The 13,548-nt window shown below is 46.1% G+C and overlaps 1 protein-coding gene across 1 annotated transcript in view; it reads right to left on the minus strand.

Annotated features, from left to right (window-relative positions):
• Window positions 1-492: 492 nt before the first annotated feature.
• Window positions 493-13,548, minus strand: part of LOC119178498 (uncharacterized) — a 257,077-nt gene continuing 244,021 nt past the window's right edge. The window contains exon 6 of the mRNA XM_075870468.1: window positions 493-824. Coding sequence (XP_075726583.1) covers window positions 809-824 — 16 coding nt within the window. The 3' untranslated portion in view covers window positions 493-808. The remainder of the gene's footprint in view (window positions 825-13,548) is intronic.

A 13,548-nucleotide genomic window follows, 5' to 3' on the forward strand; every position in this document is an offset into this window, starting at 1 on the left:
TTGGCGTACCAATGGTCATTATGTCGCCATACAGTCACGTTGTGGAAGAGAAAATATAGCATATGTGAAGCTAACAAAACTGTCCAGAGCAGACCATCAGCGTGGCATATAAATTATGCCGCTAAGACATGCAGGTTCTACCTCTTATTATTTTCACGTTATCACTGTTTTTCATGCTCGCCATAGCGTCATGTCACGTCGTGCTAGTTATGGATTTACAAGATATCGATGAAATGAACGCGAGAGCTCGAAGTCGATAGTGGTTAGATAGATAGATAGATAGACAGACAGATAGATAGATAGATAGATAGATAGATAGATAGATAAATAAATATATAGATAGATAGATAGATAGATAGATAGATAGATAGATAGATAGATAGATAGATAGATAGATAGATATACACGAATCTCATTGAAAGAGTGCAGGTACACATACCAAATAAACAAAATACATTTATTCGATGTTTCAACCAGCCACCGGTGTCTGTCGTAAGGAGAACGACAGGTACAATCGTTCAATTTATAAGCATATGCTCAGACAGGGACATGAGGAAAAAGTCTAAGTAGGCTCAAAACCTAATATGAGTTTTGCATTTTCCTGTCGGCGCAGTGGCCAGAACGAAATATGGGATGTACTTCACTTTCAGGGTGGCATGATTTTAGCGATGTCGGGTCTCCACACACTTGCCGATTTGCTGGGTAATTCGTTTTGGGCTTTGACTCAGGCTTCTTTCCCTGCTAGGGCTGCGGCTCTTGCAGTAGCAGTCGCATCCAATCCCAAGGCAGCCCGTCGACAATCCATTTTTCAAGCAAACACATGGCTGTATGAAAATTACAGTGTAGGTTACGTACTTCAAGCGATAAAGGTATTTCTTAAAGCATTTCGTGTTGATTCAACAAGTAGCAACCACGACATTTCCTATTTAGAATGTCACTGTGTCCTAGGTACATTTTTAAATCAAATGGTCGAAGACCAAAATCAATATCGGAACAACCGATTCGGATAACCAGAGTGAACAGTGAAGGTGCCTCGGACAGGCTGGCCGACGTTTCGACAGAATGACCTATCTTTGTCAGAGGCACCATGTCGTCCTTGGCGTGTTAGTTTTAAGGGGGTTAGTAATGGTTAGAAGTGTCAAAAGCAACATGGCAAAGATGACACGGTGCCTTTGACAAAGACAAGTCCTCCTATCAAAACGTCAGCCATCCTGTCTGAGGCACTCATCACCGTGAATGAATTGATGAAGAAGAGATTTATAGATATAGTACAATTGGTAAAATAGCGCTTAAGTAAACCAAATATTGAACAGAAAGAAACAGTGTAGAAAGATCTCGAGCGTTGTACGCAAAAGGACCCTTTTTTAAGGGAGATTTTCGGCAAAAAGGGAATGCGTGGTTTTGGGTATTAAAAAGCTTTGGTGCGTTTTGGGTTGCTGTAAGCTAGATCCAGACTTTTAGGTAACCCTTCACAAGAAGTAGAATACAAGTAATCATCAACTTTTTACAATATTTCCATAATCCTGCAGTCACTTCCTTTAAGAAATGAATACTTTTGTAATTCAATTACTTTTTGATCGTATTAGAATACATAGTCTGAAAGTTGGGCATTCCTCAGACTTTTCCCCAAGATTGCACAATGATAAATTCTTAAGTTCTTTTTTCCTATTTTGAGCGCCTCCTTGAGGCGTCAAAAGCTAGACAACGTTTCTGTACCTGTAAAACTCGATGCGATGCACTGATGTGCTGCTAAACCATGCATTGTTGCAGAACATGTTCATACTGCACAGCATTGCGCATGCTTGGTGGAGACCCTACAGTTTCTGGCGTCGTAGCAGGCATTTACATTAAGAAACTACACAAAATGTAAAAATCACTGACGTGCACTTTGATAAACGAATGCTGCTGAAACAGCGAGGCATAGAAAAAAAACGTTGATTCAGCTCCCCGAAGGAAACACTGGTGGGATACGAAGCAGCAGTGGTGAGCACGGCATTGGCCCAAATAAAATGGGCGTGGATATGGGTGCTCGAATATCAGTTTCAAGCTATACTCGGTCTAAAGTTCACTGCAGTAAACGATGTCGCCATTCACAAACGCGCTCTGCTTTTCTAAGCTCCACTACGCCGGCGATGGCCGGGTTAGGCCTAATCGCATCGGCGGAAGTTTCAGCGGGCCGAAGAGCGTCATTTTCTTGAGTCTACTCCATTGCAGATAAGCAAGCCGAAACAAACAGACAAGCAGCTTTATTTTCATTCTGAGAAGCCAAGTGGTGCGAAAATTAAGTACACGTCCCCACCCACCCGTTGGCTAGTGCCATGTCGGAACAGACAGACCATGCTGCTCAGCACGTCCACGGGCCCTCTGGGCAGCCTGAAGCTGAACGTCTTGTCTGCAGCCTGTGATTGCCGTCTTTCAGTACACTTCTCCGTTGAAGTCCTGTAACGCAGGGAACTGCCATAGCATGTGACTCAGAGATCAATATTCACCACAATCGAGGCAACGTGGATTCACTTCCGAATCAAGCTTGCCCCAAAAGCACCTGGAGGGGTAAGACCCCGTCTGGAGCATGCGGAGCGTGCTTACATGTGACTTAAAGAGCTTATAATGAGGAAAGGGGAATGTCTGTCGCTCTCCTTTGTAATGAGATGTTATCTTGTTATCTCGCAATGAGATGTTATCTAATGAGAAGATCACCGTGAACGAGCTCTCCCGAGCTCACACGAGGGAACAGACCGTCGCGGCACGTGAAACCTCACTCACGGTCATTGGCTATCTCGTTTGGGTTCAAGTGATCCGGTAATACGTCTCGTGCCATGTGAGCAGGAAACCAGACTATGTGATGAAGAATGGCGGAGGGGAGGCTGCCGTGGAGAATCCTGGCTGCCTCTGTGGCTATCAATCCCGAAGCAAACGTTTTATTGGCCGCCAGTGAATTGTTGTAGACCGTTGTGCGTTTTGAGTCCAGCAATACCAGTGCTACAGCTGTCTGTTCTGCTGCATCGTCCAAGGAGGCCTTCACCGAAGCGGCCGAAAAAAGTTCTCCCCTGTCATTGATAACTGCCATAGAAAAATTCTTGCCGTTGGCATGGCGCGCTGTAACAACAAATGTTTCCTTTCGGGAAAACTTCTGTATGAAAGCCTTAGCCTCCGCTAATCTACGACATCTATTGTATTCTGGATGTACATTTCTTCGAAAAGGGTCAATAACAAAAGTATTCCTTGTTTGGTGACCCAGTTGCGTGGTTTCTCCTTGATTTAAGATAGGACGAAGGCCTGCCGCATCTAGCTGTCCTCTTCCTGTTTTGAAATTTGATAACCGAGTGATTTGGGCTGACCTCTGTGCTTCAATTAATTCACAAGTGGTGTTTTACACTCCCGAATTCGTGAATTTTTCAAGGCTAGTCATGGATGGAACACCGAGCACTTTTTTGACACAATTACGCATGAATGTGTCCAATTTTTCTCTCTGTGTCTTGGCCCAATTGAGAGCCGCAATTACGTAAATATTATGGCCCATGAGGAAAACGTGATGAGCTCTTAGGAGAATATCCTCGCCTATGCCATCCCTCTTGTTAGACACCCGCATAATTAATATCGAAATGCTCGCCGGTTTAGTCATGAGAAGTGCTATAGCCTTTGCGTGGCAGCGCTTTGAGTCTAATAAAAGCCCGAGATATTTAACAGAATATAGTCTAGGGATTGTGTGACCATCTTTGGCAGAAACGTTGATAGGCACCTGATCAAGTGGAGTGAGTTCCCTGGCACCTCGTCTAGTCTGTCTGTACAGCAGAAGCTCTGATTTTTCCGGTGAAACCACCGGTCCCCTACCGTCGAAGTAAAACTCTGCTTGTGTCAGGCTCATTGCGCGCGCAGCAACGAGTCGGGCGTAGCCATAGAATAAAGAACCAATTTAGAGAAGGTAAACTGTAGCATTCACAACAGTCCGCAATATAAGTAGCGGTGGTGCATGGAACTGCCGAGGGCAACCAAGAGATGACGCTGAGTAAACAAAAAGGAGAAAACAAAATTTGTTGTTTGCTTTTGTTTTCTAGGTACAAAAAAGAAAAGCACCACCTTTTTTATTCTGTACCGGGTGTGACTGCACCTACATAGTTGCCTCGGATGATTTTTTTTATTCTATGGCTGTCATTTTCAAACAGAAGTAGATGAAAGAGACCGGCACTTGTGCAGGGCTACGAGTGTCTCCTTGTTTGTCGCCCGCTTTAATTAAGCACGTCAGTATGCCCAGCAGTACACCAAGCGCCTTTTTGAACACAGTATCTGTGCGTACAAAGGTTACATGGAATCGAAAGTTATTCATAGGCAGCTGGCACCAGTAAAAACAATTAGCGAGTTAGTGCGGGAAACAACATTCATTAACAGCAAACCAGCACTCATATTTCAATGCAAAAAATAATCATGCTAAATCATCATCGCGAGTTCGCAAACAGCACGCTTTTGTTTTCAGGGGCAAAGCAAAGAGAAAAGCATGTTTCGTTAGTAGAAACTATCATTACAAAACAGTCGTAAAGATAGCATGAGGTGCTTCACAAGCTCCTGCTTTTGCCCAGCACGGCTTAGCAGCCACACTTTTTATTGCATATGTGACATAGTGCGGTCAAGCTGAGGAGACAAGGAGATTGGGTTTTTCACTAGAAAATCGCGCTGGAGCGAGGGTCGGGAGAAGCGCAAGCATTTGAACACTTCACGATCTGTGCAAATGAACGTAGTGAAAATACACATTACTGACAGCGGTAAAAAGGTCTGAGAGTGAAATCACCAACAAAAAATAACAAATATGCGCACATTGGCAAAAACAATCTACCTGTCATCGCCGTGAAACTTGCAGAAATTGATGCCTTCGCCTGCAGGATAGTTCATGCGGCACCATACTGCAGTACAGCGACTATACCTAGAGGAACTGCAGTGACTGACAGAAGTGAATAAATTATGATAGAAAGAAAACGAAATGCCGAGGACCACGCCAACAATCGTATGAAAACTAGCTGCGCATATGCGCGTCAGCTTACCCAATCGAACTGCAGCGGCGCATGTTTTCCGCTTCTATAGTAGAACTCGCTTGGCACCGCGAATGCTAAACATATTTAGTGCTCAGAAGTACCACGCAAAACGGCGAATGCAAACGTTACCCTTCAATTATAAAAAAAGAACACATTTTTACAAAATAGGTGGTTCTTTTCTCTTCAAATTTTGAGCTTTCTGTGTGCCCTTAGCGGATTTTTGGCGTCCCCGAGGGCCGATTTGAACGGAGTCACTACGGTCTTCTTTAACTGTCGATTTTTTCGCGCTGCATCGGCGATGAATGGACCTTTAGACTTTCATAGGCCTGGTGCAGCGATCATGGGGAAGGGGAGGGGGAGGGGTGATTCTTTAGGGAAAAAATGTGGAAAGGTAAAGAAATGGACTTTGGAGTGTACGATAACTGTCTCTCATGTGAGGACACCTCAACCGTGACACTCACGGGAGAACGGGGAATGAAGAGACAGTTAAAGTGAGGAAAAGAATGTAGGCCAAAAAGATAGGAGAGGGGTGAAATTAAAGAAGAGGAACAAAAAAGGAAACTAAAGTGCTGAGACGTGGACATGCTTCTGCGTAACAAGTGGCTTAATAAAGTCGCTCGGTCAAGCTGGTGTCCTCAAAAAAGTCTAGTAAGGCCGCAAGGTCAAAGCAGCGATGGTCCCTGTAGCCGGTGAGGTGTAGGAGATACTGCAGGGTAGCACATGGCAGTCCGACAGGAGGTATCTCTTCACGAGCCACTTTCGTGCTTCACCGACAACAGAACACTCGCACAAGAGGCGGGACAGGGTTCCCACCAGGGCCGCAGTCCGCGCTGTTAGGAGAGCTCACGCCGTGCACACGATGCCTCCTTTCAGCTGGCCACACGGAGCCGGTCTTCAGGGATAGGAGGAGCCGTCACTCGCAGCTCAGCTGTCCAAATAACACTCAGTCGGTCTTGCGGTGGAAACCTACTGCCGTGTCCAGAACCGAAGGGTCAGACTGGTGGCACTGGAACTCGCTTCTGTGCTTTGTGGTACCCGCATACACTGGGCCCCAAAATAACACGCCACTCTGCATGCCACATCAGAGTGGCTAACTAGCAATTGTCATAACTTTATATGGTTAGCCCAAACTTCTTATTGATTTTAACTATAATAATATCAATCCCGTTTGTTCGGTGACTCGCTATGCTGTGTTCCTACGTCTTAAGGCGAACATTACATTCAGTATTCCCCTTTCCATTGCTTTCTTTGTTGTCTTTATGTCAAACTGAATTATTTTTTAAACCTCCAGGTTTCCGCTTACGTAGGCAAGTACCGAAAACATTCAGTGGCTATGCACCTTTTTCTAAGAGGCGTAGTCAATGGGTAGCACACTGTGAGAGAGTTCCCGCCCTCCCTGAATTCGTTTTTTGTCATGGCAGATATAACAAGAAATTACCATTTTAAGTGCCCTCCCTGAAATTCAGCAGCCTTCCACTCTCGAAAAAAAAATTTCTGGCTACGCCCCAACTTTCTCTCGAGGTATAGCGGTATCTAGACTGCTATTCATGATTGGAAAATGCTGCCGAATCTGTGCCACCTCATCCTTGCCATTCCTGATATTTCACTCTCATTATTAGTCATTAGCGGTAAATTCCATTCGTCATGTAGGCATGTCATGCCATATCACTTTCTATATATAATCAGAAAACAACTTTGCCGGGAGCTTGGCATGAGCACTATACGTTAATTATGCAGTACCGAGGAGCACTTGCGTAGTAGGTTGTTCGTCTCGCGCATGGCAATCCAACAAGACGGTATCTTTTAAGGAGCAGCTTTCGCGCTTCACCGAGAACAGGACATTCGCAGAAGAGGCGGTACAGTGTTTCTCCCGGGCCGCAATCATCGCAGTTCGGAAAGCTGACGCCGTGCACACGACGCCTCTATTCAGCTGGCCACACGGAGCCGGTCTTCAGGGTTTGGAGGAGCCGTTGCTCGCGGCGGGTGAAACCCGTCGCTGACATAGGAGGAGGGGCGCGTCCGGAGGACTGCGGTCGCGGTAATGGAGCGAGCGCACAGCAGGCGAGGGAGAGAGTAACCTCAATGCACACTGCGAGGGGAGCATGACGTCACTCGTATAAAGGGACACCAGCCCAAAGGCTACTTGAAGAGCTGCTTCGTGTCTAAAATCATGCCATCTCCACAAAATGATTGATGACGAGTGGGGCGAATTTTGAATGCATATTGGTGAAATCGTGAAAGCCATTCAAGCACGGCGGTAGCATGGCCACGGAACTGGTCTTCGCATACGAAAGCAATGATGATGAGGTTGTTAGTCGCGTACATTACAGCTGTGGCCGAACTAGTGATCCCGGAAATCGCGCTTGAATCGTGTGTTGGCGCCACTACCTCAGGTAGCCACCACTTCGAGGTTTCACCGCTGCTTCCCTCGTGGCCAGCCTCTTCAATTTAGGTTCGCTTGCCGCTTCTTGGGTGCAGCTCGGCTTCATGGGCTCTTAGTACGGGATACACTTGTCGACCAGCCTGCTTTGCTTCGGCCACACGAGAGCTCGGCGCTGCCGCCGCCTCAGGACTGGTGCTGGTTCTGACTACCAGTTGCTGCCGAGACCGGCCACTTTTTTTTTGTCTCGCGAGCTCTCACGCAGTACTTTGTGGCGGGCTGGCATTTCAGTCACATTGCAGGCTCTCTGTGCCGCTGCCTTTGCTTCTTTTCTGTTCATGATCAATTGTTTCATGACAATGTGCACTGTGTCCTGCTTCCTTACCAAAACTCATACCTCATTTCTGTACGAGTTAATCCCCGCTGAAAATTTCTGCCAGCTTTCCTTTCCAGCTTGTCGACATACTCTTCTTGCTTGAGACTTAGGGCGCTTTCACACCTGGTCTCGGAGGGACCAAAAGGGATGAATCTCACCAAAAATTCACTCGCTTCGCCGCCTAAGCGGCCGTAAAACCACTGCGCATTGCCGGAACAAAAAAAATCAGTCTGATACTGTTTTTTATGCCACGCGAAACCAGATCCGCTTACCGCTTCACGGCTTTGGCTGCACAAGGCTCATACCGGGTGATCTAACGAGCTGGCCACTGATTCATCATGGCGGCGAATGCGTCGTCACTGACTCGCTTCGGCTGTAATCACAGACTTTCAGTGCAGCATGACGAAACTTGATGGCTTCAAAGAGTTAGTATTCATCGAGAGCCTCTTTCGGATTACGATCGCCCAGAACACTGAAATCGGCACTGCAGCAGCAGTGAGTAAGCATGCCCCAAGGTGTCTCGCGCTTGTGTACAGCCATATGAATGCGCTGCCGCTGCCGGTCCGTTCGCTCGTGTAGTTTCTGCTGGCTTATCTCCCGAAACAACTTTTTCAAATGTGCGAGCAGTTTGTTTGCGAGCAGAGTACTTTGCATGAATAAGTAGAATTCGGTATGAAACTTAGTGCTCAGAAAGCAGGCAAAATCGAAATAATTGCCAAGGTGGTGGCCGCGGCGGCGTGATGGGGCTCACTGATTGGGAACATCTTCGACGCGGGCGGTCATGCTTTTCGGCTGCTCTGGCGTTTTCGTTTTCTCTTCACTTCTAATCGTGAACGCTCCCTTAAGGCTCCAGAAACTGTTTAAATTCTCGGCTGTCAGTGAATCCCTGAGCAATATTCATGCCCTATTTTGCTTTTTCGTGCATTTCGACACTCAATAAACCACCAAGAGACTCGTCCTTTGACGCACAGTGCGTCCAGTTTTTGTGATGCACTTTGTAGCAGAATCAATAAGAAAAGTGAAGGTGATGAGAAAGAAAGCACGCCCAGGGCCAGACTGGAAATGCACGCGAACGTTCCGTCTTACGGTTTATTGAGTGATTGAAAACTTTATGGGACTATTTACAATGTGTTCTCGCTTGTTGGCTTCAGCACCTTGAAAAAAAAAACTCGGGTGACCTCAAAATGGTCAGCTTGTTACTGCTAGGCAGGAAATGGTGATCGTGCGCAAGACAGCGCACCACAGGTCAAGCCTGGCTCCGATGAGTGGGTCTTCAAGTATCCAGTTGGTGGTACCTTTCATGTCTTGCTGTAGCTGAGGCAGGGTACGTTGGGCTTCTTTCATAAAAGCAGCTCGGCTTGATTCGGGAATGGGGCATCCCCAGAGGATATGTTCCGTCGTTGCTGTCTTGGGGCAGTAGTCACAGTTGGGGTCGGAGTACTTTGTCGGGTGTATCTTGTGAAGGACCGGAATTGTCGTGAAACGTCGTGTTTGCAATATTCTGAATGTGACCTCGTAGAGGCGGGTGGATCTTGTGGGTGGAGCTTCGTGCTTTGTAGCTTCTAATTTGGCTCTTAATTGCCGCCGGCATTGAACTTTCACTCGGTAGTTGCCTTCATATGGGTCTCATCTTGGGTCATCGTTGTGGCATGCTTCGAGCTCGCATCCCCGAGTCGTTCCTTGCTGGGATGATGCAAGGCTCGTTGATGAACTAGCTCGTGTACCGGTGCCCCGCCATGGTGGTCTAGTGGCTAAGGTACTCGGCTGCTGACCCGTAGGTCGCGGGTTCAAATCCCGGCTGCGGCGGCTGCATTTCCGATGGAGGTGGAACTGTAGGCCCGCGTGCTCAGATTTGGGTGCACGTTAAAGAACCCCAGGTGGTCGAAATTTCCGGAGCCCTTCACTACGGCGTCTCTCATAATCACATGGTGATTTTGGGACGTTAAACCCCACATATCAATCAACCAATCAATCAATCAAAGCTTGTGTCCCGGTATATTTTTTATCCAGGAATTCAAAGTACTCGTACCCAGACTGATCGTTTTTGAAGTTGGGCGGCATTGTGCACGATGTGCCTGGCGTACGCTGGTAGCTTTTTCCTAGTTCGCTGTATTTCAAGCACTCGCTGCGAATCCGTGAAAATGTGAATAGCCTTTGGCAGTCATCTTGTTTCATTGTAATAGGCTAGAGCTTCCGAAATAGCATACCCTTTAGCTGCCTCGGGCAGTAAGCAGGATTGAGTAATAAAGAATGAGGATGCTTCGCCTGTTCTCTGGTTGAAAAATGCCCCTGTGATGGAGCCCTCTAGGGTGCACGAGGCATCCGTGTGAATTATATCTTCTTCGCTAGGTATATGTTAAGGTGTTCAGTATACCACAGAGCGTAGTATGCTGTTTGCTGACTGTCCGAGGCTTGGCTTATATGTTTTAGAAGCGGCCAATTGTCTGTCACGGTAATATCTTTACATGTTTGAATGGTGGGTAGAATTTGAGGCAGGTCTTGGTTGCTTAGACCTAGCTCGTTTCTGATGGCTCTTCGAGGGAGGGTTAGCTTGAGGTGCTCATTCTGATCTTGTAATCCATGCTCTAGTCACGTACTGGAAGTAGAAGAACTAATTCATACAGGTCTTCGAGTTTGATGTATTTCGGTAGCCCTGTGGTGATGCAAGTGCATGTTTTGTAGATGCGCTCAAGTTTTTCAAGCTGAGTCGCTGTCATTGGCAGAAAGGGTAGTCCATATAGGAGCCTTGAGTGGATGAGCGTTTGTGCGAGCCTTTTATTTTGACCTTCGGATATGCCCCAGGTGCAATCTGTCAACTTTCGCTGCACTATTGTCTGTTTTGTAGTGCACAGCGCTCTTTTTACCCATTGAGTGGACTTGGCGTTGTGTTGACATATAATGCCCAGTATATTATAGTGCTCCTTGCGCTGTATGCTTGCGTTGCGTACAGTAAGTTGGATTTTATCTCGAATACCTTGCTGCTTGCTGTGGTTTGTAGGCTTCAGAAGGACTTTAAATGTCTTTTCTGGTGAAACCTGGAGACCTTGCCTGTCAAGAAAGTGGTGGTAACATCAATTGCCTTCTGCAGTTGCTGATGTTGCGTGGAGATGTCTCGCGCGTTACAACTTGTAACGTCGTCGGCATAGATTCCCGCCGAGATGGACTGGAGCTCCCTTAGAAGAAAGGCAAGTGGGCACATTGTTACGTTAAACAATGCTGGTGCGATAAAGGCTCCCTGCGGAACTCCGATTTTGTTGGAATATGATTGACTGGTGAAAGAACCTCTTTTTATAGAAAAGGTCCTGTCCTGGAGAAAACTTCAGACATAATTACAGAGCCTTCCACCAACAGGCAGTTCTGCCATCTCTCGAAGTATAGTATCATAGGGCACTGAATATAAAGCCTTCTTTGCGTCAATACCTACAATAGGGCTCGGCCAATAAGGTGAGGGGTTGTTTAGTACGTCCTCGTATAGGCGCCTGAGTGTGTCTTGAGTAGACGCGTGGGGTCTAAAGCCAGTTTGGGTCCAGTGATAATGCTGGCCATTTTCTAGCATCCACGTGAGGCGCTTGTTTAGCATTCATTCCATCACCTTTCCGATTACTGAAGTTAACGAAATTGGCCGAAGGTTACATGCAATCGTCGGAGGTTTGTTCGGTTTAGGCAGTGGTTTAACATTTGAATGTTTCCACTCTTTAGGGAGATTTCTATCTTCCCATACTTGAGTGATAATGGAAACAGGAGGGATTAGTTGGTTCTCTATCAGTTGCTGTAATTGTTTTTAGGTAATGAGGTCCCGAAGCTGTTTGACAATTTGACTCCTTTAGTGCTATTATAAGTTCATGAATTGTGAAGCAAGCATCCATTATGTCGTTGCTTTGTTTTTCCTCTCTCCACTTTGGATACACCGGATGCCTCGCTGGTTGAGGAAAAAAAGGGTTGGAGCACGTATCAGCGGTGGCCGGTGCTGATGAATGAGAAGCCAAACAGAGTTTCTCAGCGGCTATTTGGGTTTCGCCCCGGTTCTACAATGATTTGACAATGTTCCATAGCCTTTGGTTATTTATCCGACTATGTAGCTGGTTACAGCAATCCTGCCAGTGTTGCCTACGTAGCTTGCATGCGTTCTTTGATGCTTGGCTCGTAAGAAGCTTTAGCTTCACACGATTACGAGCTGATTTTTCAGTCTTGTATGCATAGCAGGTATACGTGCCTCCCACAAGTTAAAGAGGTGCCTATCGGGCGCAGGCTTTTGAGGAATCTTTTTGTGAGTTTTGCTTGCCTTTCTTGCCGCTTCTCGTATATCAGTTTCAGTTTGAGTTTCAGCTTATTTCGGACATAGTTACATGACATTGAATATGTCCACGAGGCAAGGCAAAAGGAGACTCGTATGTCTCCTGACGATGCCTTCACCCCGGACTTACACGTCGGACAGCCAGGAGCAAAATCAGAGAAAATAAGTACAATGCTCATTGCGCAACTTATATAAACAAAACATACGAACAGAAAAAACACATAAGGACAAAAATTATACAAAGTTTACATTGTTCAGGTTTAACAGTTTTCTAAAGTTACATAAATATACAAAATTACATATTTCATGTTCAAAGCAAAATAATTGCAATTTCAAAGAGGCAGGAAAAGTAGCTTTATTGTTTTTTAAAACGAGACATTCTTGAGTTCTGATTAGCCAATTCGATTAGCCAATTCGATTAGCCAACTCGACTATAAGTTTTGTGAATTCATCATGAGTGACAGTTTCAGGACATCCGTCCATATAATACCGATACTTGTCCCAGTCAATGAAGGAACACTCCTTTGACATAGTAAAAATTTCGCCCCCCGGCAACCACAATCGATAAGTGGTCACTGTCAATATTGTCGGGCCATATGTCCCAGTGCGTACCTTTTGGTAGGTGTCTAACCCACGTGACGTCAGGCGATGTATTATTCTGATTCGTGCAACTAATCCTTGTGTATTGGCCTGGTGTGTTGAGGAAGGTAAAGCTGGCGTCTTCCAAAGCTTTTTAGAGTTGCTTCCCTCTGGGAGAATCTTGTGAGTATTCCCGGAAGAAGCATGATCCGTTAAAGTCTCCCAGAATTAAGGTTGAACCTTTAGGGTACATTTTACTGAGGGGTAGCTCCACATTACTTAATTTGAGAGGGCTGAAGCAGTTGAATACTTCGTATGTCTTGCCCTCCATTTATGTACCAGTCTGAATGCACGAAAATGAAACTGAAGAAAGGAGGTCGTGGACCACCGGAAGGTTCTTCTTTGTATACGTAACACACCGACGAGATGAAACACCAGCATAGCCTGTAACGGGGCAATATTTACCCGCCTCCTTCGCGCAAATAATATCGGGAGTTTTTTCGAGAGCATTCATGACGTAATGGAAGTCATCAACTTTGTTTGGAAGGCTTCTCGTGTTGCACTGACTTATCAGAGGCGTGATTCTGAATCTATAGTTTCTTCTTGATCTGCACCAGCAATAGGCCTGCCGCATTTCTTACCTTTAGCCAACGCTTTTGGTTTGAGCTTCTCAATATTGTGTTGCATGTGCTGTAACTGTGCAGCGAATTGCTCGAAGCGACGCTCGTATTGCTCATGCTCTGGGGGGAGTTGCCCTTGACTCAAGGTTAGAGCGTCTCTGGCAACGTTTTGTTTCTTCAAATGGATTATAACAGTTTTAGGTTGATCATTAGTTTTCTGTTGGTCACCGATAATTTGCCGATGCGTCTTCTCGGTGTTTCGTTGTTCTGCTAGT

The sequence above is a fragment of the Rhipicephalus microplus genome, chromosome 1, assembly GCF_043290135.1.
Source record: "Rhipicephalus microplus isolate Deutch F79 chromosome 1, USDA_Rmic, whole genome shotgun sequence".
In the NCBI taxonomy this organism is placed as follows: Eukaryota; Metazoa; Arthropoda; class Arachnida; order Ixodida; family Ixodidae; genus Rhipicephalus; species Rhipicephalus microplus.